This window comes from Poecilia reticulata, chromosome 23, assembly GCF_904066995.2.
Source record: "Poecilia reticulata chromosome 23, P_reticulata-male-v2, whole genome shotgun sequence".
In the NCBI taxonomy this organism is placed as follows: domain Eukaryota; kingdom Metazoa; phylum Chordata; class Actinopteri; order Cyprinodontiformes; family Poeciliidae; genus Poecilia; species Poecilia reticulata.
The window spans coordinates 9,532,885-9,556,557 of NC_088852.1; the positions used below are offsets into that span (position 1 = coordinate 9,532,885).

Consider the following 23,673-nt stretch of genomic DNA (forward strand, 5'->3'; position numbering starts at 1 on the left):
CTTGAGTCGGTTTCATAGGTTTTTAGTGCAACTAAAGACAAACACTTAGTTTACCCTTAGTTTGCCCTCACTATTAGTAAAATTAGTGTGGCTGTCATGTGAACGTGGTCCTGGACTTTGTCAGAGTGAAAGAGAAAAAGTGTTCCACGTCTTCTGCCCAGGTCAAGATAAAATCAATTTCTAAAGCATAGCTGTTGCTCAAACCTACATCATGCTTTTGGGAAAGATGCACTATTATAAAATGTTTTTCTTCTAAACTGGATTTAGATAAAGATGCTGTACTTACAGTGCTGGGAAAAGGTGTTTCCTCCCATAGAGATTGATTTTATTATTGTTTGCTTGAATATTTCAGATCATTAAACAAAATGTTATATCAGACAAACTTAACCACCCGAATTAATACAAAAGACAGTTTTCAAGTAATGCCACTTGAAAACTGGTTTTATTGCAGTCAAAGCTTTAGTCTAGACTAATTAGGGCTTGTCTTAATGCATGAAATAGGCTAAAATATCTTTAAAAACATTTTTGAAACTGCATAACTATTTATGCCAACCTTGGCACAAGGTGGTATCTGCTCAGTCACACACAGCAGATATCATCATGTCTTTAAGAAAAGAAAAACAAGAGCAAACATTTGAAAACATATTCTCTAAAACCTAAAAGTATTTTTTGAAAACAAACATTTGCAAGGATACTTGCTAAGCTTGTTTAAAGGTGAAACTGGTGTGTCGGTTAACCATTCAAAAGAAAATTTATGAAGCTTGGAGTTCAGGAATACACCCAGCTGCCAGAGTTTTGCATCACAATAACTAATTCCCTGTTGCACAACCAAGAGCTGTCTGTAATTGCATTGCATTTGGGAGTGGGGTTATGTGTGCTCTGGCATGAAACTCACATGTCTGCACGCACTTCTTAAATCAGCGAAGCAGAGGTGGGAAACATCAGGTGATTCAGTTATGCATTCATTGGCTCGATTCATGTTGACTGTGTGCACACAGGCACATTAAGTCAGACATGTGTAACAAAACTGTCAAGGCAATTTGGACAACAGCTAGATGGAGAGTGGTCTGTTAAGAACTTTTAACAGATTTACACAATTTAAAAAACTGAATTGTGCCTCTAGATTTACTTTTAATCTCTCAAAATTTCATAAAGTAGCATTTCACGTCCTCTTGATTTATTTTTTTCCTATTTACCATCATACAATCTAATGTCACTAGGGTTATTTTCCTGTTTTGTTTGTTTATGATTTGCATCTTTATTGTTTATTTAATTTTTACTTTGTTTTCAGCCTTTATTCAGTTATTTTTACAGTAAGTGTTCGGTTTTCTTTGTTTTTAGTATTTTTGCTTTTGAATAACAGCTTTGGTTAAAAACTACAATAAAAGAATCATGTCTTGTTCCTGGTAGTCGGTGATTGGTCCGTTTTTTCGCAGAGCCATCTGATTGGTTATCTTGTGCTCATGCGAGTAGCGTCACGGGCTGAACGCCTCCCTCCCGTAGGTGAGTGAGCTCTGGAAGGGAGCTCGCTTAGTAACCGTTTAGGCTGGAGAGGAGCTGGGTGGCAGCTACAACTCGCTGCCAACTCTTTTAACATCACCCAGAGCACTGATTTCTCCTCGGACATTCGGAGCAGGTGAATATTACCAATTGTATTTGATACTGTTGATTATCAGTGCTGTTTTTATGCCCTATTTTAGGCTGTTAAATATCACCCCGTACTTTCCTTAATGTAACATTAGCGCCTCCCTGAATAGCAGCCTTGCTATCCAGCTAATTCTGGCTGTCAAAACAACAGGAGTTAGAAGCTGCTAGCCAGCCCCCAAAAACACAGCTTTTCTTTGTCTTTGGGAGACATTGTTATACACGTGAACCTGTTGTTTAGCATGTTTAAAGACATTGAGTGCGATGGGGAAAGCTGTCAACACAAACACAGTCTGTCTAAAATACTTTTCTCGCTTTTGTCAGACGTGGCACCGGACTAGCCAGCTCGCTAGCTCGGTGTAAACAAACCATGCTCACAGACTGCTGAAGGGCTGCGGTATGTTTGGTGTCTTTTTTCCTTAGCCCTTTCTAGATGTAACTACGGTTATTTTTTTTTTTACATTAGCGTAAGGTTAGCAAGATGACACACAATTTTGTTGATGTCTTGTAATTGGTAAAAGTTGGCGCCGTCAGTGGAAGGTAGACTGCCTGGAGTTTGTCTTTTCTTTGTCTTGCTCGCCAGTGTTAAGTTGATACCTGGGGTCTCTGAGCTCCCACTATTAATTTACTTCTCTCATCTTGACGTTTTTTTAGTGAACATAGTTTCCTTTTTGGTATTTAAAGGTGAGTTGTTAAGTGACTGACAAGTAGCTGCTGTTTTCAGTTTTTCAATACGAGTTTTATTCTTTATTTACACCTGTTTCTTGCCCACTTAAGTCAGCAAAAAATAGGATGGCAGAAAATACAGCTTACAAGGCTTACTGCGTTTTCCAAAATATATTAACTTTTTTTTAAAAATTACTTTTGAATTTAAAGAGACATTACCAAGTATGTCAGGATTATTATCAAAATAGTTAGACCATGAATTCTTGTTGTATGCCCTTGTATTAGTGCATTTTTAGATGATTTCTAGACCAGCTGTTGGGTAATTTAGCATGAACTACTTATCAAATAAGCTCAATTTTGGAATATAAATTATGGAACATATTACCTGACACTATTAATTTTATATACAAACAGTTACTTTTCTTTGGTTTGTTTAAACACGCATTTTGTGGGCTGAAACTTCAGCATATATCCCTGGCTAGGTTGTCAATAGAAACAGAACAAAAAAATACTGTTGTTCTGTAATTGTTTGAAATGATTAAATAACCTCCTTACAACAGCAAACAATTGCTTCTTTTTTTTTTTTTTTTCCTTGATTTAAAATTACACAAATTTTATGGCATTTACCCAAAAACCTTGTAACAATAATGTAAGTTTATTGGTTTATTTAGAACAGAAAGGCCATACTTTCCACACCAAGACCAAACCTGTTTTCTGCAATCTGGAATGAGATTAATTTGTCTGTCTGGTAAACGAGGGGCTGACCTTAGCATTTTTCTGACATCTCATTAAATTCACCTTAAACTGTTGGAGTTGTGTAGCGTAAATTTTGTGCAGTTCTCAAAGTATGATTTAAAAAAAAAAAAACCTTGATACGCACTTATAGCAGTAGTCTACCCAGAAAACTAGATTTTACGAGCCAACCGCATGGATGTGTATATAACGTTTTAAGTAAAAATATAAGTATTTGTTGATGTGTTGAACCATTACTGTATTACATCAGAAAATGTTAAGCATTTTCCCAGAGTATTCCAAAAATAGCTTGTTGTCAAACAGTTGTCATGAGAAATACATTTACCAGTAGTAAACTAGTCACAACTGAATATTTGTCTCTGGTGTAGGAGTATGAGACAGAACGTGTCATTTTTGGATATCTGATATTTCTCTCCATCTGTATATGGTGCAACATCCAATTTTCAGTCAGTGTTCTTCAGGCATGAAGTCATTTTATAAATATTTTATTGTCTGGGTAGTTGTCTTAGACACAAACTTCAGCAGTATAGAAACTCTTTCTGTAATCTACCTATATGAGAAATTCATATTTAATAGTTTCTTTTCCTCGATTAAGTTTCCATTTACAACTTACCCAAAGTGACAGAATGAAACTGAAGTGCGTGGAGTCATGAGTTAATAATAACCATTATGTTATTAAGTCGTTTTTCATTACGCCAGGAACATGCTTCATTTTTAAACTGACAAACAAATTCATCTTGTGATTTCAGAGCCAATATTTACTGCATAATTTGTTTGACGTTTCAGTGCCTTTCACAATCAGCATTGTGCAAGATTCTGCAGTGAAAAATATGGCCTGAATTTCGTCCGAAGAATGCAACTATTACTTAAGCTGCTTCGGGCTCCAAGACATGGATATTGAGCATATGTCATGTTATTTTATGACAAAGTACAGCTCTGTGGTGAATTTAATGTGTAATGATGTCAGTGTTTGAAAGTGTGCCAGCCAGGAGAGTAGCTAAACATAGCCCGTAGAATAATAGATCTATCAATGTGAAAGTGATTGATCACGAAAGAGAAGAGCTGCTTTATTGTATTTTTTTTATTTTTATATACATCTCTTATGCTACCCACTTTTATTTATTTTCAAAACAACCCATAAAGCAGTTTGAGTGCGTTTGGTGGAAAAGCACGACTTACAAAGCTTTACATTGACGCCTGCTGTCATATAAATGTACAGACACAAAACTTGCATAAGCCAAAATAAATAAGATTATCAAGACTTAAATGCTTTATCCATGGACACAGTAATCATCTTAACCCATGAAACACCTTTAGAGGGTAAATGATTGAATGGAATTCCTTTGAAGCTGCAGTACAATTTTTAAGCAAATTCTTTCCAATTATATTAAAGTTTAAGATAAAGAATAAGCAACCATTTAAGAAACTAGACCACAATGTGATCTAATTCATCCTCAAAGACTACAAATAAATTGGCCGCCGTTCTAGGGATGTTTGGAAAACCCGAAATTTGGTAATGGCAAAACAGTTATTAATAATGTGGTTGTCATCAGTCAGTTTCACGCTGCATACACAAAAGGAATATGTATTTTTAATAGCTCCATGTTGCTCTTTTTTTATCTTCTGAGACCACTTATTTTCATTTGACCCACTTTTGGATTACCACCTAGTGCTTTAAAGCCACTACATTTGGTTGTTCACCAGCAGGACGGACAACCTTACTGTGGTCTACTGGGTTCCCTCTGTCAGTAGTGGTTTGGCTTCATGCACACTTGGAGCTCAGCTTTTAATTAGCTGTGAATAGTAATTTTAGACTTTGTGTGCGCTTCACGCCAGACTAAAAAGTGTCTAAAAAGAGTTGAGGTATTTCGAATAATTTAGATTTACAAAAATCGTCATAAATACCAGATGTGGTATAATATTAACTTTTTTTTATTGCCACAAATTTAAACTGTTTTTTTTTTTCACAATCCCTGAAATAATGTTAAAAACACAAGGTCACTATTTTAATCTTATATATATATATATATAAAGCACAAAGACTAGTTCTTATTTACATGATCAAAATTAGAATTATTTATTAATCCTAGACTGAAGCTATTTTTATGTTTTATCCATTAAAAATGTATCAATTGCAAAGAGATTTTTTTTGATTGACTGAATCATATTTAAGATATTTGTGAAATGTATTTATATATTTTTACCAATTATTTTTCAATATAACCCTGGGGTTTTTTTTATATACCAAATAATTTTATTTGGTAACAAACCAACATTAAAATTTACATTTAATGAAATCCTGTCATAAATACATGTGTTGGTTTTTATGTTTTCCCCATGAAATCAATTTTTTAAATTGTGTCATTACTTTAAAGCTTGTAAACATTGACAATTTAAGGGAGTTAAAACGTACCATGCTTGTCAGAAGTGTGTTCCTGATAATATCTGTGCTGCGTCTCGACTAAGAGAACGAGTGTGTGTTTGTGTCAAATGCTCGTCACACTGTCGCTCTTTGTTCCGGTCTTAATCATAAGACTCCTGGCAGCTGGACCAGAATGTCCCTGCTGTATCAGGACACCAGGGGACACCCACTTTGTTCGTTTGCTCTTGATGTTAGTGGTTCGTTTTTATGTAGAAGCTAGCTGGGCGACGCTCCTGAATCACACCGCATTACTGCACCCCAAAAGTGAACCCCACCTAAATGAGGTTTCAGCTCAAAGCCAACACTACTCATTATTTATGATCAGCTGTAGCTTTGAGGAGACAGGGGTTGAAACGGGATTTTGGGTAATGTTATAGTTTGGTTGGAGTGTGCCGTGTTGAAATGCCTGTGTCTCAGTCGTATTGAACAGCAGAACCAGTCATCTGGCTTCAAACAGCAGGTTTGGTTCTCTGCAGAGCTGCCCCACATTTAAATGGATACTTGTGTGAAACCCCCAACCACAGGGACGCACAACGCAACGCACTACAACCACAACCTGCATTTAAGTCTGGAAAGCATATTTATGCCTGATCCACAAACATTTTTGCACAAGCAACAAAAAACCTGACAGTGAGTTTATGTCGTTTATCTCGAAGCAACCAAACTTTGCAGAGGTTGTGGGAAAAATTCAGAAGTACCGATCAGCGTCAGTGGGACGCTTACCATGGTTAGAAATTCACGAGATTAGAATTTTTACCAACTCTGAATGATTCTTGCTTTGGTTAAGGAAAACTGAACAACCTGAACTCACAGCAGCAAAAGTGTCTCCGTTAGGGTTATCAATGTCATCCAAAGGTCACTGTCCAAAGCAGGTTGTCACCAGTCTTATCTTTCTATCTTTATGGTTTTGGACTGACGAGTAGACGAGCTCCATGTGACTGTCAAAGGTCAAAGAGTTTTTGCCTTTTCGACCCGTATTGGGTAGAGATCCACCTATCAATAAGCCAGTGATCAGATTTGGCTCGTTTTAGCTCTAATCGATGAACAGCTGGTCAAATATTGAAAAGTTGGACCCCCCTCGCCCCCTGTTTATGTTTCATTAAGCTAAGAACTGCCATTTCCAGTCCACCACCAGGAAATGTTTTGATGCCCCTTGATTAAATAATATGAATAATAATAATAATATGGACAAATATTAAGATATACATGGGGATAATCCTACAAATCCATCATCGTTTCAGTTTGATCCAACGTTCAGCTTCCCATCAAAGGAACGGTCTGAGCTGGGCTCGTTGGTAACCGCGTCAACCTGCCGCATTGTTAGTTTAGCTTTTAGGTTGTTGACTGCAGGTGTACAAGAAATCCAAAAAGAGCATCACCGTTAACCCCTCACATAACATCAGATTGAATAATGATGATTTTTTGTATGCAATCTGTCATCTTCTAAAAAGATTAAACAGCAATAAAAAATTTTTTTTATTTTTTTTATTTTTAGAATGTTGATCATTCTAAAATAAATTGTATACCAATACAAATAAATTGTATTCAAATTTATTTGTATACCAATAAATTGGTATACAAAATCTGACACCGGTATCGGCCTGGAAAAGGCCTAATCGGTGCATCTCTTAGCGATTTATCTTCCTCTTTGCTTCACAAAGTGATTTTAAGTACGTCCAGTTTTGGCTTCAAATGTTCGTAAGAAAGCTTGCTGGCAAAACATTTGTGAGAACGGACAGAAGATGGAGATCTTTGTAGGCTCGATGTTGATGAAGTTGAGTAGTTAAGCCTGTGTAACGTGTTTGTGAGTCAGTGTTACCGGCTTGACCGCTTGGTCATCTGTTAGGTTTGTAAAACTTGTACTGCAGGTTTGCGCAAAACAAAAAGTCATGCTGAGGTAGGATTTTGAGTAGAAACAAAAACAAGACAAGGGAATGGCAGTAGTGACCCGTTAAAGTTTACCGCTCAGTGTCGTCTTCGAACTTGTCTTGTATGTCATCACTTAAAGGAGTTGTGGCTAAGAAATTAAAAAGGCTGTGCATTTGTTGTGTGGGAGAGAAATTCTGAGAAATGTGTGTGCTTATCTGGTGTTACACATTTTGGTGAGTGTCTGTGTTAGGGGGAGAGAGAGCGATGACGTACCAAGTGGCACGCAGGCAGCCGGCCATGTCTGATGAAATGACTCATACAGCCAGCACACATTGAAGGGGAAATTTCATGCCGTTGGACAGCCTCGAACAATAAGCAGCAAATACGAAGAAGGAGCTCAGGTTCTGAATAAGCGGCGTACACGTCAAACTTCCTATCATTTCCTAAAATAAAAAAAACAAAAAACATTAGCCGTCGTCACAGGAATGTGGTGGTTAGCGGGAAAGAAACCACCGGACTTACGACTGTATTTCTATTGTTAATTCCAACTAACTAGTCTAATACTGCTTACTTTATATTTAACCAATACAGTTTTGGCCCATGATCAGAGATTAGATACTCTCTTTGGCATAAAACAGAAATAGGTTGAAGTGAGTCTAATGGAGGAGACTGATTTTCTCCGTCAAATGTCTTCACATAAAAATACCTAAATGTTTTAATTAACAATCAGATTCCTAAATGAAACGGAGTGGGGGGGTAAAGATGACTGGACTGTGCTGTTGACCTCCTGGTAACATGTTATAGTAATCAGCGGTAGAATGACGTGTTTGCCTGCCGTACATAGACCTGACTCTGCAGTGCTGCTGTTTTTTACGGCTTGACCTTTGTCCTATATTTACTTCCTACTGAGTGAGAGTAAAGAAAACAGTACTTGCTTTTAAACTGCTTCTGACCCACATGTTAGTGTGTCATGCAGGCCTAAAGCACAGTTAAAAGTGGAGACGGGGTTGAAAAACCGGTTTCTTGTTATTTATATATGGTTTTTTTTTCTCCTTTTATTTTTATGCACAAGCAAATATTTGACCTACTTTAGTTTGCTGAAGTTCCTCTTTTTTTTCTTCTTTTTTTTTTTTTTTAGAAATCCCCCCCTCCCAGTTCATTAGTTTCTTCAAACCTTTGTCATAAGGCTTGCTATGACTTGTGATGCTTTCTGTTGAGCGGCGTTTCTAGTATTTGTAAGAAAAGAACAGTTGCAGTCCATAGTGGAAATAAGATATCACAATCCAAAACACCTTGATGTCCAGAGCAGAGGTGTACTTTATAACTATTTTTCTTTATATTTCATTTTCCTTTTCCTTCAGCTGGGATTTCTGCACCACTTGTAAAAATAACAGTGCAAATCATTTTATATCAATCCTTTTATTTAGTTTTCAGCAGTTCTTCATTTGAGTTTTGTGAAGTTACAGTGCTGGATACAGTGATTGATTTATGCTTGCTACTCTACACCAGATTACACCACATTACTTAGTTGTGGCCTCAGTTGCTCTGCTTCTCTCTCTCTCTCTCTCTCTCTCTCTCTCTCTCTCAGTGTATATATATATATATATATATATATATATATATTTCATCTAAATTTTACAGTACCTGACTTGTGAGTGCATGTTTTCATATTTATGTTTTGAGTACTTATCTCCAGTTAATCAACACTGAAATGTTTCAGAATCAAAACATACACGTTTTAAATTAAAGGCTGAAAAGCGACGACATGCTGCATTGCATGTGAGTACGCCTCACATGACTGCTTTCAAATTGTTTTAAAAAAAATAATCAAATAAAAAAAAGGCGTGGCGCTCCTGTCTCCTCTTCTAACTCTGGATATGCTGCACAAAGCTTTGAATTTGTCGGACGAAAACAAGCAGCAATATGCAGAGCAGATAAAATGAGATTTGGGACGCCACGCTAAGAATAGACTGAAAGAACAAAGTCAAAGATGTTTTGCACACAAATACCTGACTGATTCACGACCTCGGTTTCCTTTGTACTAAGCTTTTTATTTCGTTTTTTTGGCTGTAATCTCAACAATGTGCGACATTATAATAGCTTTCACCCTGGCACCTATGCCTGTCTTGTAGGTATTAAACTTAGAGGTAAAATCATCGATGTAAAAATGCCACTTGATGAAGATGATAATGACGACTCCGAGTGAGATTAATTCCTTTTTATAGCTAGAATTGAAACAGGAAAATGTGAGAATTTTGGAAGACTTTAATGTAGAAATGAAACCGATTCTTAAACGGTGGAATTTTCAGTCTAAAAGTGAAGCCTGTGTGATACCAGTTGCCCGTCTGGGAGCAATGTGATCATAGTTACCCTGCATGAAGCAGTTCGGTGACTCATTCTGCTTCCTGTTGTGGACAGACATAACTATGTGTCAGTCGGCTGCTGTAGGGGCTAAAGCAACTCAGGAGTCGGTCGGTTCAGATCCTTGAAAGCACGTCCTGGATTGGGTGTGTGAAGCAGCTTTTGCTTTGTGTTCCTGCCATATCTTTACTTCCATCAAATGAGCCTTTTTATCTTAATTAGGGGCCAGGGCGGTCTGTACTGTTCTGTTTGTTTTGCTACTGTTATTTTCATAAATAGTGCCAATGATTGTGTGCGAGTCTTTTGATTCCTCAAACATTCTTGCAACATAAAACTTCTCGAACAAAGTAAAGTGAACAATGTCCGTTTAGCGGTGGATAAATATGCTTCTTTACTTTTTCCTTCTTTTTTTTTTTTTTTTTTTTGCTTTCCGGACCTTTCCAAATTGTCAAAAGGACGGTTTGTGCTCGCGCTGCTATCACATGAGTCTGTCCTCCTGGGGGGGTAAACTAACGGCTGAAAAAAAATCACATCAAAAGTAGCTGTGAAAGCAAACTTTCCAACATGACAGGAAATGTGGCAGTGGCTACCAGAGAAAAGTGCTACGGCTGTTTTAGATAATAGTTGGTCTGCAGAAATAGAAATCGATAAGACGTCACGGAGTGAAAAACGGGCCTGAGTAAATAACATCGCTTTCTGAAGGTTCATTTAATTTGTAAAACATACGAGTACGAGTATTTGTTTCTTTCTCTGTGTTGAAAAAATTCTCTTGTTTACCTGAGGGGTTATTTTTCCCACTGAGCGTAATGAGCTTTAATGTATGTGTTGTGGGGCCGGGTGAGAGTTTAAATGAAGCAGCCCTATGCTAACCTTTGGGACATATTTACATCGATTTGGCCTCACTGGAGCTCGGTGAAAGATGGGGAGGTAACCATATGGCAAGCAGCAGTATGTGGAAATGAGTCTGCAGCTGCATTCCTGACTGTTTCCAAATTGTCGAAGCTTTGGTCGCCCTTTTTGGAAACCTGCAGTTAAAATATCAGCATGTACTGTTTTTTTGTGGAACTGTTTACAAGTTTAATGCGGCTGTTCCCATCAGAACCTTCTTTAATCTATTTAGAGATGGGCTCACATTTTAACTCTGGTTCTTAACAGCTAACTCTGTTTAAGAGGAACGCCACAGTGCAAAACAATTTGCCATCGGGGACTACTTGAGCTTCCTGTATGTGAATGTCTTGTTGCTGTCCTTGACACCTCTCGTTGCGAAGCAACTCGCCATGACAGCAAGTTGGCAGCTTCTTATTGTTTGCAACTCTTGTTAAATGCAGCATTTAGGGTGGATGGCATAATGGAGTGATTCAGACAAGACACTGGGGGATATTTTGGAGGCTGACTTCAGTTACTTGACATCTTTTATTTAAAGTTTGGGACTGGTTAAAAGTGTCGAATGTTTTATTCAGCTAACTGCCGTGTTTTAATTATCTTTACATTTTTACGTTGATGTTATATTGTTGTTTTTCGTTTGATCTGTTGCATTTTTATTTTACAGTAAATTGGGACTAACATCAGTCGTTGTTTTTTTCTTTCCTTCAGTTTCTCTTTGGACTTCAGTTCCTCTCCAGCTTAGTCCCATAAAGCCTCGACTCGAACCCATCTTCAAGTTCACAGACTTCAGCTACAACCCAGGTATTTAATATTCAGACATTTTGCAACACGCTTCAATCTATGTTATTCATGTGAGGAATATTTTTATTTATCCCAAAGAGAAATGAAATTATCAATTGAATTAATTCAGCTAAATAAATCCAAGTGCAACCAGTTGCTGCAGAAATTAATGAATTAAGTCAATGTGAGCCATGACTGGGACAGCAAAAATCTTTGGTTAGACGCTGCGGTAAAACATGGCAGTGGCAGCATCATGCAGAGGGGAAGCTTTTATACATTTCTTGTAAGGATGAGGTCGGGAAGTTGTGGATAGGTTGAGTGCTTTTAGCGAAGTACAAGTAAAACTTTCTTGGTACACAGACCACAAAAGATTTACAGCTGTAACCATGGCGTCAAGTGGCTCTATTTATATACATTTTCCTTCCATTTCACTTTGTGTTGGGTCTACCACATGAATTCCTAATAAAGATACATTGAAGTTTGAGTTGTGACCTGCCTGCGTGACTTATTTATTTGAACTTCCCACTCTCGAATCGTTTCAGATTTTTTTTTTTTTTTTCGGTTGGTGGCTGCACCCCTCAGTCCTTCTGTCCTGCTCCAGCTGAGCTTCTTATTGCTTTCAAATAAAGAAGGCAGTCCAGCCTCTCAAGCTGGACGAAGAAGAGACAGTCAGGGCCGGGGGGCCGGCTGAGGACCCGGCCTTTGTACTGCGACACAGAAACTCTAACCTCACAGAAAACGCCACAAACGGCTCACCTGCAGGTCCCATGAGTCCACGGGAGAAAAACACACGCAACACCTCAGGCTCTTCAACCAGTCACCTCAGCACCGCAGAGTGCCCCTCGCACCATGGCGTGAGTACAGGACACACACACACACACACCTGCCTGCTGTCAGCAGCTTTGGGGCTTTGTTCAGAGGCATGTGGCATGGAGAGGCTTTACTGGGTCACACTGTAAAACAAAACCAAAACGCGCATACTAGCGTTAATAATGCAAGAGGAGTCATTAATGAAGTTGAGGGCGTGAAGCTGACCCGTTTGAAAACAAAATGATACATTTTCTCACTTAAATAAAAAAAAAAAAGAAAGAAAAAAAAGGACATTTCAAATCTTTGTGAACAACATGTAAAGTGATGAGCAGATTATGTTTCAAACTCAGTAAAATCTTCTAAAGAGCAATTTTGTACTTGATTTTTGAAGCTGAATTAGAAAAGTTTGGAGTCTTCTTTAAAGTACTACTTAGTCACTCTTAAGCCTAAAGAGCTGCAGCAGAGATCAGATAACAGAGCTTTATCAGTTCTCTGGGGAAAACTTTAAATATGCAGGACAAACATGACTTGAAAAAAATGAAAAGGGACAGATTTCATTTTATTTTATCATCTTGGTGTGGTTTTGAATCGACCTGTTGATGGTGGTACTTTATTTATTTTAAATAACATCATGAGTAGGGTTTGTTTAAAGTTTGTGAAAAGCCTTGAATAAAAAAAACTTGACATTTAAAAAGATAAGTCTCGTCAAAAGAAATCTGGTTCAAGAATTTGAGTAAAATATATATTTTTCAAACTTGCAAAAATATCTACTAGAGAAACCCAGAAGAAGTGAAATCAGTCTTCTTCCAAGATTGTAGTTGTTATTGTTTTTTTCAGTTTGCTGCAGTATAATGGATTATTAAGTCAGATTTTTGAGTTTGCTTGCCTTGGTCACAAGCCTCTTTGTCCAAGGTTCCCAACATCCACCTCCACTTATTGATAACCGCACCACTTTCAAGGCTCTGCAGGCTCTGATGACTCACACCGTGCTGTAGCAATTAGAGCTGCATCATGATGAAGCTGGCTCTGCTTCATCAGTCAGGTCCTTTCTAAGTTAATGGTGATGTGTTGTTATTTAACAACAGATTCACAAAGAGATGGCGGTCTTACTGGAAAGAGAGCAAACAAATCTGACTATTGACCAATGCACCAGATGCACTGAGGCAACGCTTTGTTCGTTTTCAGGTGCTGTGTGTAAGCGATCAGTTCTATTCTTTAGCAGGAAAGAGCCTTCAAACTGAAACATAACCTTTCTTCCCCCCCCCGATGGGTGTGTGAGGGTTCAAACTTTTTTTTTACCTGCTGTAACACAACACGTAAACCTGAGACGGCATCAGAAGACACCTGCCTCGGTCACAACCAGGCATGGTTTCCAACCCCTCAGTGCCCTCAGCAAGGCCTCGTTTCACTCGTTCACGGCTTGCTGTCTGTGGGTGTGTGTGTGTGTGTGTGTGTGCGTGTGTGTGTGTGGTGAAGCTTTCAGGCTGGTATCCCACATCCTGTTTACCACCAGATTTCATCTGGTACACTTCTATCTTCAGCTGCACTCGCTTGAGGCTGTTCTTGCTTTCATATGATATTTTTTTATGACGTCAAAAGTGAATTACTATTCAGACACGTTCTGTTGTTTTCTAAAGCAACTTGATAGCTTCCAATAAAGCTAACAAGTTGACATTATAATGCACAGTTAGAAAATTAACTTCATAAAAAACTGAACTGCACTCAGATTCAGTTTTGCAGCTTTTAATTCCATCACTGGAAGACGAGCAGACTTTAATACATACTTATATAAAGTTTGTTAAATTTTCTGGCTAATAGAGCTGAAACAGTTAATCGGTTTAATCGTGATGATTATTGGAATAATCGTCAACTAGTTTAGGAATCAACTAGTTGTTGCCTGGATTATGCAAACTCAAAAGATGAAAGAACAACACACTGAGAGCAGTACTTGACACAAAGCTGTGTAATAAAATATACATTTTGCATGCAAGGTTTGTTCAATTTCATTTTCCCTTTACAACCTTTGTCTGTAAAAATGTTCTGTCTAAAACTCTTCAGGAGGAATAGTTTTAGCTTCACCTGGTTCAAATTCTGTACAAAAATCTCCTATGAAGCCTATTTAACAAGTCGTGTGAGCCGCAAGGGAAGTGAAATTAGCTGAAACTTTATGGTGCAACAGTGGACGATGATGGCGTTTACTTGCGTAATCCCAATCGAACGCCTGTTGTTCATTTGTTGAGTGAAGGAAAACAAAAAACTTTAAAGTGACACATTTAAGCACTCTTGCTTTAAAGTGTCTCTGTGCCTGTGGAGCATTCATGTCCTCCACCTGGTCAGAACAGGAAGCACAGTGTCCTGTCTTCGGAGCAGGCCGCTACCGAGGGTCACGGTGTCTTTTCCTGCAATCCCAAGACGGCAGTGAACATGTGTGAGTCACATGTTGAATATCTTTGCCCTGCCCTGAGGGTTAATGTGTGCAGGGGTGAGCTCTTCCCTCTCTGGCATGTTCTACTGTCAGACTTTCCAAAGTTTCAAATCTGTTCCTCTTAGCTTTCTGCTCCTTCTCTGTTTTTACACTGATCTCCCTTCCAGGACTTTGTGGCTCCTGCTGACTCACTATTAAACGCCACCAAGCAGCAGATACCTCAAAATGCAAACGTGTGACGGGCGTGTTTGCAGAAAACCAGTCATTAGTCGGGTGAAATTGACCAGAAAGAACAACATGGAGTTAATGAGCCTGAGGGGAGCTGGATATATGCTCTTTGTGACAGAGAAGAAGTCTGGCCTTCTGGGAATCGGAAGAAAAACATCCTGATTCACTTCTATGTAGAAAGAGCTCGCAAACCCTTTTTTATTCCTATCTTTGCTTATCAATCAGGATATGTGGGGAATGCAGAAAATACCCTTTTTGTCCATACAAATGTAGTTTTACTGTCCAAAAAATTAAGAAAATCATTGTAAATAATTTAGGTAAAGTAAATATCTGATCTTAAAAATATGCTGTATGTTTTTTTTTTTTGTTTTTTTTTTTTTGTTTGCATTTGATTTTAGTATTGGAGTAAAGACCCCAATTAAAAATCACTTCTAACCTGAGCAACATTCACAAAGTGGCTCACTGGTTTACAGCTTTATCACATTGTTACTTTTATATCCCTTTAGACCGTCATTGGTGTGTGTGTGTGTGTGTGTGTGTGTGTGTGTGTGTGCGTGTGTGTGTGTGTGTGTGTGTGTGTGTGTGTGTGTGTGTGTATATATATATATATATATATATATATATATAATATTTCAGCTCAGGGTGTGTCTGCATTTCACTGATAAGGCTTCTTTATCATCTGTGTACACACACCTCAAATATAACATTGCTTAAGTAGACAAAATTACTCTGTTATCGGAAAAGATAAACATGAAGTTGAGCTAGGTCTTCATGATCATTTTAGTGAAAGTAGAAAAGAAACCTTCCCTCTGCTGGACTGAAAAAAAGAAAAGGTATTTACACTTCCATTTTTCCAGGAAGTGATTAGCAGAACTATTTTGTTTAGTTGGATCTGGATCCCAGAGTGAAGGGTGATGTGCTGTGCAAACACACCAATGGCTTTTCGTAGAAGCTTCTGCTAGGTGCCTCAGGTGTTGTTTCTTTGAAATCAGTTCTGAGAACAACTGGAGAGGCTTTCTGCTGAAGTATGACTACAACTGCGATGCAGGGAATAAATAACTGGGCGTGTTAGATGAGCAGCCAACCTGGGCGCCTCCAAGAGGGGACGGTTCATACCGTTGGCCCGACATCCAGACACTTTTATACGGAGTGAAATTTGACTCCAGAGCCTTTGCCCTTCTGGCCAGTCGGAGGCTGAATAGCTGAGGTTTGGTCACATGTTGCATGTGCAGGTCTCCGAGGGGGTTTGATGTGGTAAATGTAAACATTTCCCAAGAACATGGGTTGTTTCAGGCTTTGAATGTTTTCTGATGATTAGCAGAAGCTCCTCATGAGCAGATGTCTTCAGACATCCTGTGTCACCTGCCACCAAACCTCACCACTGCGGCTTTCAGTGAGGACAGGATTCTGTGCAGCTGAAACGTTCTTCAGAAAAGAAGTGGTTTTAGTTTGTGGTCTGTCAACCAATTTTAACACCTCCAGCTCCAACTAAAAATCAACCGAAACGGCTGTGAGCAAAACAAGAAACCTAATTTCGGGTTCCACCTTTAATTTGAGATTCACCAATCAGAAAAGTAAGGACGATCTTTGATCTGCTGATACCAATTTTAGCTAGTTCTGATTTTGTTATGTAAAATAAAGACAATATGTTTTCAGGTTGACTTTATGAGCTGCTGTTGGCATCTTTTCCAAGTCATTTAGCATGTTTACAGTGCGATCTCTGTGTGCTCTTTGCAGCTGACTGAAAGAAGTCCTAATGCATGTTACAAACTTAACATTAGCAGATGCAAAACAGCCCATAAACCACAGAAACTGAGAAGTTCATTTCATCAGAAGGGGCATTATTCTAAGAGCAGACAGGAACTGGGCTGGTCTAGAGGAATATTTGGTCTGGTTTTTTTTTAAATAGGTTTTGCATCAAACTGCATTCTCATTTTTTTTATTTCTGTCTCAATGTATTTCCTCACTTTCTTTCCTCCTTTAGAGCTACAACAACAGCAGGTGCATTTTTCTTTTCCGTTATCTTCCTTCACAATAAAGTAATATGTGTTGAATGGAGGTTTGGATGATTTCAGCTGCTTCCACAGCTGTGCTTATCACGGTTTTCCACCCGATTTCTTTTTTGTTTTTCCATGGAGCATTTCTGTTTCTGTGTGTGTGTGTGTTACATCTGTTTGTTTGTTTGTACACCAGTTCTGATTAATGACTGCATATTTATCACCGGGCGGCCCTGGCTGCCCAGCTGTGTCTGGAGTTGTTAGACTAAATTCACACTTTTCGGTTGTTGAGCTTTTCCTGTTTGTGATTGGCAGGCGGTGGCTGCGTCTGCCAATTTTATTGGTCGATTATTTAATAATCCAATGCATTTTTGGATTATTTCTGGAATAGTTTTCAAATTTCTAACATAGATGCGCAGGCATCAAAACAGTCATTCTTTTAAAAAGGTTTGCGTTTACGCTCCAAAGTAAAAACCTGAATGTTTTATATGTTGGTTTATTATTAGGATCCACATTTCTTCAAATGTGGATATTTCAAAATAAAGCCATTGTATTCTCTTCAAAATAAAAGGTTTAATCTTTTATAGGTTAGACAATTGATCAACTTTGGTCCTACTGTTCCAGTCCAGACGTCTGCAGTGATTTTTAATGGTATTACAAAACAAAAATCATGTTTTTGAAAGTTTTAAAAGTGGTTGCAGGTTTAAAAATCTTTTTGAACTGTGTACATTCCCGTTACATTTTATTTCTGTTCCTTTAAATTTCTTTATTTTGTTACACACGGACTGTAATTATTTGACACAAAATAGTCCACGGCCTTTCAGGGAAGGCAAAACTAGTCCAACAGGTTTGTAGTCGAGGCAAACTTCACCAGTTCTCCTGGTCTGCTTTCCTTTGTGACGCTCATTAACGTGATTAATTGGCACTTTGGCAAACATTCTCTCGTGATCTATCATTCGAGAAAATGATTGTTTAAGCTCTGAAAGTTTTGGCATGAATCATGAATCCAGTCTAATGTCGTCCGTCTGCCCTGTTTCAGTCTGTCCACGAGTGCCATGAAGAGGACGACAGAGGAGAGGAGAGGGATCAGAACGAGGATGAGAGAAGCAGCGACGAAGGCTTCATGGCGAGAACTCCGTTGCTGCAAGCTCACCACGCCATGGAAAAGATGGAGGAGTTTGTACATAAGGTAAAAATATATGTTTATGCATATTTTTACACCTTTAATTCTGTTAGTGTTCACATGTTTAGGGTGACTGTACTTGGGCTCGTATTTCTCACTAAGCTCCAGGTGTTTGTTTTACTGAGACGCTCAATAAAATCCACACAGTAAAAAGAAAAACTGCTACTAATAAAACCATAAAAAATATGACAGGCTTGTGCCCTAAAGTAAACTACAGCCGTGGTGTCCAAGGTGTAAAGATAAGCTTAACAAGCCATATTTGGACATCGGCCAAAATGGAAAATGCATAAACCTAAACAGTCGTTAATCATAGTTTTTGTATTAATGGATTGTAGAAACAACCTGCTATTATTGACGACTTGTTGTTGGATTTGTGTTGAGCACCCTGTTTTAATATTAACCTTGTCAGTAGCACTTTGTGTGCTTGATTCCCCTTAACTGTGCGCAGCAGAGGCCTGCAGTTCTGCTTCGTTATGCTGCTCAGAACCAGCTGTCATCTGAACACCTGACTGGACCGCTTAATTACTTGGACAGCTTTGAAAATAGATTTGAGATCAGCTGTCAAAAATGTACCACTGTGAATAATTTACCAACCAATTTAAACTCATGCTTGACTTGTGTGTGCATTGCAATAGTTTGGAAAGTAATAAGGCAAGCATACACTAAGATTATCCTGTATAGACAGGTCCCTCGAATTGATAGATTAGATGATATTGCTGGAGTGTGTAGATTTATACACTCTGTCTTCTAAAATCACAGCCAGCAGTTTGTAAATGACGGCAATAAATCTTTCAGACGCTTCTCTCCTCTTACTGTCTGCCATGTTTACTATATCAGACTTCACTTAATTTGTTTACATCAGGCCACACCGAATCTGATAATGTGGCGTTGAAATCTTCGCTGGAGACTTTGTAGATATTACAGCTGTAATTTCCTGTGCTGGATCCGGTGCCACAAAAACACGTTCCTAATTTCTGGCATTTATTAAGCAACCAACTGCTTCTGATAGAGAACATCTTGTATCGTACGCTTTTTACTGGCTCTTGGTGTCATCGGGAAAAAATGATTTAAGGTTCTTTTCTGTTTTGCTTACCAAACAGATGTGGGAGGGTCGGTGGCGCGTCATCCCTCACGACGTGCTCCCGGATTGGCTGAAAGACAACGACTTCCTGCTCCACGGCCACAGACCACCGATGCCTTCATTTCGCGCCTGCTTCAAGAGCATCTTCAGAATCCACACAGAGACGGGGAACATTTGGACACACCTGCTAGGTACGCGGCTCACACTCTCATCCCAGCCCCCATCTGTGAACCGAACATAAACGTTTTGTTTCCAGAGAATGCGTTAAAGAACAATGCTCTTACAGCACAAAGCATAATTAGGACTGAAATAGAAACTTTCTCTCATTTCATCCTTTAATCTTCATATTTAGCCAGATTGCATTGTAATCTGTTAACAGAATTACTGTTTAAAACGCCTAAGAAGCAGTTTCAGTGTCTTGCATAAGAAGTGTTGAAAGTATGATTGATTGAATGCCAAGGACTCAGACTAAGTTGAACATTTAATCTACTAACAGAGATAAGCTGCTCTTTTCAGTGCACCTTTTGGCTCAACTCATTCGTTTTATGCCAACGTTGCAAAACTAGTTTTGGAGCTCTCTTCTGCCATCTAGTGGCGTGATAAATCATCTACATCAGGGGAGCTCCAGACCTACAGTTAAGAATATTTACAGCCAAATACATTTATTGCAAAAACAATTTAAAAAAAACTGCAAACCGTAATCTATAAATGTTTTCCCTTTTATTATGACCCATTCCTCTTATTCTCACTCTTACCGTCACTATTCCTCTCTCCTCCTTTCTGCAGGCTGCTTGTTCTTCCTCTGCCTGGGTCTCATGTACATGTTCAGACCCAACATGTCTTTTGTGGCTCCACTGCAAGAGAAGGTAGTAATTGGGATGTTTTTCCTCGGAGCCATCCTCTGCCTCTCCTTCTCCTGGCTCTTCCACACAGTCTACTGTCACTCGGAGGGCGTGTCCAGAATCTTTTCCAAGTAAGACACAACTGTTTTTTTTTGTTTGTTTTTTTGTGGCGGTGAAAGTAAAGGAAGTAAAAGACTCTTACTAACTGAATTATGTTGTGTTCAGATTGGACTACAGTGGGATTGCCTTCCTGATCATGGGCTCCTTCGTCCCCTGGTTGTACTATTCTTTCTACTGCTCGCCTCAGCCCTGCTTCATCTACCTGATAATTGTGTGTGTCCTGGGTCTGGCTGCCATCACAGTTTCACAATGTGACTTTTTCGCTACTCCGCAGTACAGAGCAGTCAGAGCAGGTAAGCCTAAGCTTCACTTTGCCATTTCGTAAATGAATAAACGACAGTTGCCAGCCCTCATATGCTGTTTCGTGTTTTTCTCTGTGACCTACTGAATTCTCCTGCCTGTTCCTAGGAGTGTTTGTAGGTTTGGGTCTGAGCGGCGTGGTTCCCACCCTTCACTTTGTCATCAGCGAGGGTCTGATCAAAGCCACCACCATCGGTCAGATGGGCTGGCTGTTTCTCATGGCGACGCTCTACATCACCGGCGCCTGTCTGTACGCTGCTCGCATCCCAGAGAGGTTCTTCCCTGGCAAGTGTGACATCTGGGTGAGTGTCGCACAAACGCACGTGATAAGTATGTGTATTGATGCTGTGGTTATGTCTCCCCGCTCACTGCTGCGGCTGTGTGTGTGTTTCTCTTTTTGTCACAGTTCCACTCCCACCAGCTGTTCCACATCCTGGTAGTCGCCGGGGCTTTCGTCCATTTTCACGGCGTCTCTAACTTGCAGGAGTTTCGGTACACTGCAGGGGGCGGCTGCACTGAGGATGGCATGCTTTAACACACACATAAACACACTCTGACTCACTCATTCACTGACAGTATACGAGACGGCACTGGCTCATGTAATATGCACAGACCCTCACTCGCTCTTCAGACTGAACCGTACACAGATCTCATCGCTGCAACCGAAGACCACAGTGGCTTGCCCCCCAGGGGGCGCTGTTAATCTGACAGACACCAAAATGGGCTCGCTCTCATTTTGTCTCAGTTTTTCCACTTCTGTCTCCAACACTTCTTCTACGACTGCCTGTTGTGTTAAGCAGGTCGGGACGGATCTGGAGGTTTAAATCTTTGATGTCGATCTGATTCTTGGATTAATGAACCAACTTCACAAGCATTTTGGGTGATGGTTTTGTCCCCCACGCCCCCTCTCCATTGGTGAATGCTGTTTTTCTGAGTCACTTTCTGATGAGGATTGAAAACATTTGAGTGAAAAAGGCCTTCAGAGTTCTTCCTTTATTAAGCTTTGTAAGTTAGGATGGATGGGACAAAAAAGGTTCATAGTCTCTTTTAATTAAAAAAAAAAAAAAATGTAAATAAGATTTCTAAACGTTTGGTTATAGATTTGTATGAAATTTATTTTAAGAAAAATACAAAAAACATGTTATAAAATATGAATAAATCAATATGTTACCTGATGATTAAAGTGGAGTAAGGGTGTCCACCCATACGGTGGCAGGGAAACAAATATGGCGGTGGTGGGATTTCTTTCTCACAGCTTTAGATTGTTTTTAAGTAATGGAGCTCTGCAGGAAAATTGACAAAATATTAGCAGTTGATATTTTGTCGCAGTTGTTTAGGGGTCACATCTCTGGTTAAATAGACATTGACAAGAAGACCACTGAATTTCTGTCTGAGCCTTGAGTACTGATTCCAAAATCTTGAAACTGAAATACAAGCATAACAACACAAAACAAAAACCCATCTTTATATGTAGCGGCTTTAATTCGTCCTTATACTGTTAAATTATCTATATAAAGGTAAATCTTATTTCTGTTCTACCCATATAAAATTATTTTTTCTACACCCTCCTCTAAATGATTTATTAAAACATATTAAGCCTACCCAGGATATTTTTATAAGCAATGCCTCGATCATATCTATTATTTTTTTATAATTGTGCTCAAACTGCAGTCTCCTTAAATACACATGCAGTTTGTTTTAATCCTCATCCTGAGTTGCTCTCATTAAGGATGAGGATCATTTCTTCTTGAAAATGTTTTTTTTCATTTAGAAATGTTTTTTTTTTCTTTTGCGTTTTATGTATCCACTTTAATGCAGGCTTTAATTTCAGGTTATTTATTTTCTTTGTTAGAGCGTAATAAACACTTGGTGACCAAAGATAAAGTCACTTATATACAGTTATGTTTAATCTGATGTTATCTTTTTAAAAAAGTTCCTGCTTCTTTAAAGGGCTCATGGTTAGTCTCAGATGTTGAGACGACACTTGGTGATTGATAAAAGGTGAACTTTTTCTATTCACGTTTTCAGGTAATACCAAATTTTTACATTTGCATAATAAAATAATCTTTTTTCGGCTTTTTTTTCTGAATTATGTTTCAATTACTGTTTGAAATTTAGGTTTGCAAGTTCTTAATCAGCAAGTTGAGTGATCTGCTTTCTCTTCTTTGCATCACATATTTTATAAAAGAAGAAATAGATCTTGCTTTGTTCTGTTGTTTTTCTTCTCTCATTTTCTATTTGTTTTATCTATCTTAATTTATTTCTCTTGCAGAGAGCATATTGTCTGTTGAAGCACATATTCCATTCTGATGGGAGTGTTTGATTTGCAATAGACCTTTATACCTGCTGTATTGTTCTAATAAAATGATTTTTTGGACTTGGTTTGTCTAACTAGTTTTTGCTCTGTGAGAGAAAAGTATGGAGTTTGCTAAATGTATTTTGCAGGTCCGGATAAGTATGAAGAGAGGAAATGGAGTATGAAAATTATGTTTTTTCCAGATGTTCTGTCTCATTGTGTAAATATTTCATCTGTCCATCTGGTGTTTTGTTGATCCATTCGTCTGACCATTCACTTAATCTTCATGTTATTTCAGATAGAAAAAAATGTAGTTTATAAAATGTTGCTTTTTATACGAATACAGGCGGCACGTTACGAAACAACTCCGTATCAGTGAGGCGGAAATGTAGAACGCCCCCTCTTGGTCAAAAATGGAAAATCACTGGAAGAGCCATAATGGCGCTTGACTTTGTGCAAAAGCAGAGTAAATTTTACTCTATAGTCGCATTCTGTTTATGTAACCCTGTGTAAGAATGAACTTATTGGGAGTTAAAAGCGAGTGTTAAAACAGTGTCCCCATATCAAATCTGAATGCGTTAAAATGGAATCAATGACTCTTGACTTTTTAACGCTATAACACTAAAGGAGTTAATTCACTGACTCCGCCCCCAGAACCACAGGTTCCCACCGAAGAGACAGAAGCCAACAGAACAATTTGCTATCCACATGTCTGAGTAGGCCCTACGACAGACTGGCGACCTGTCCAGGGTGAACCCCGCCCCTCGCCCGGAACGTTAGCTGGACATAGGCACCAGCACCTCCCGACCCCCCACAGGGTGTAAAGAAAATGGATGGATGTCTGAGTTGTTCACCAAACTTTGTAAGTAATTTATTTCTGAGATGTTTAGACCAACCTGTATGACAGACGTCGCCACTTTGCTCGGTGTTAGCATATTTAGCTTAGCACGCCGAATGTTGGCGGAGTTTAAGTGTTGCAGAAAAAAATCGAGCAGGTGAACATTCAGTCAG

The 23,673-nt window shown here is 38.8% G+C and overlaps 1 protein-coding gene across 2 annotated transcripts; it reads left to right on the plus strand.

The window, feature by feature from the left end:
- The first annotated feature begins 1,490 nt into the window (after nucleotides 1-1,490).
- Nucleotides 1,491-22,743, plus strand: adipor2 (adiponectin receptor 2). 2 transcript variants are annotated; one of them, XM_081603920.1, is made up of 9 exons: nucleotides 1,491-1,636; nucleotides 11,309-11,401; nucleotides 11,923-12,234; nucleotides 17,880-18,029; nucleotides 19,124-19,295; nucleotides 19,891-20,077; nucleotides 20,172-20,359; nucleotides 20,475-20,668; nucleotides 20,773-22,743. In XM_081603920.1, exons 3-9 carry the CDS (start codon nucleotides 12,148-12,150, stop codon nucleotides 20,899-20,901), a joined length of 1,107 nt encoding a protein of 368 aa, XP_081460046.1. In that variant the 5' UTR covers nucleotides 1,491-1,636; nucleotides 11,309-11,401; nucleotides 11,923-12,147; the 3' UTR covers nucleotides 20,902-22,743. The 2 variants fall into 2 exon arrangements, with proteins under 2 accessions (XP_081460046.1, XP_008398972.1); XM_008400750.2 differs by having other exon boundaries at nucleotides 11,963-12,234.
- The last annotated feature ends 930 nt before the right edge of the window (nucleotides 22,744-23,673 follow it).

Coding starts and splice junctions, on each gene's coding strand:
- adipor2 (XM_081603920.1), top strand. CDS start 12,148: ATGAGTCCACGGGAGAAAAACACACGCAACACCTCAGGCTCTTCAACC. Junction 20,078..20,171: donor GTGTCCAGAATCTTTTCCAA/GTAAGACACAAC, acceptor TGTTGTGTTCAG/ATTGGACTACAGTGGGATTG. Junction 20,360..20,474: donor GTACAGAGCAGTCAGAGCAG/GTAAGCCTAAGC, acceptor GCCTGTTCCTAG/GAGTGTTTGTAGGTTTGGGT.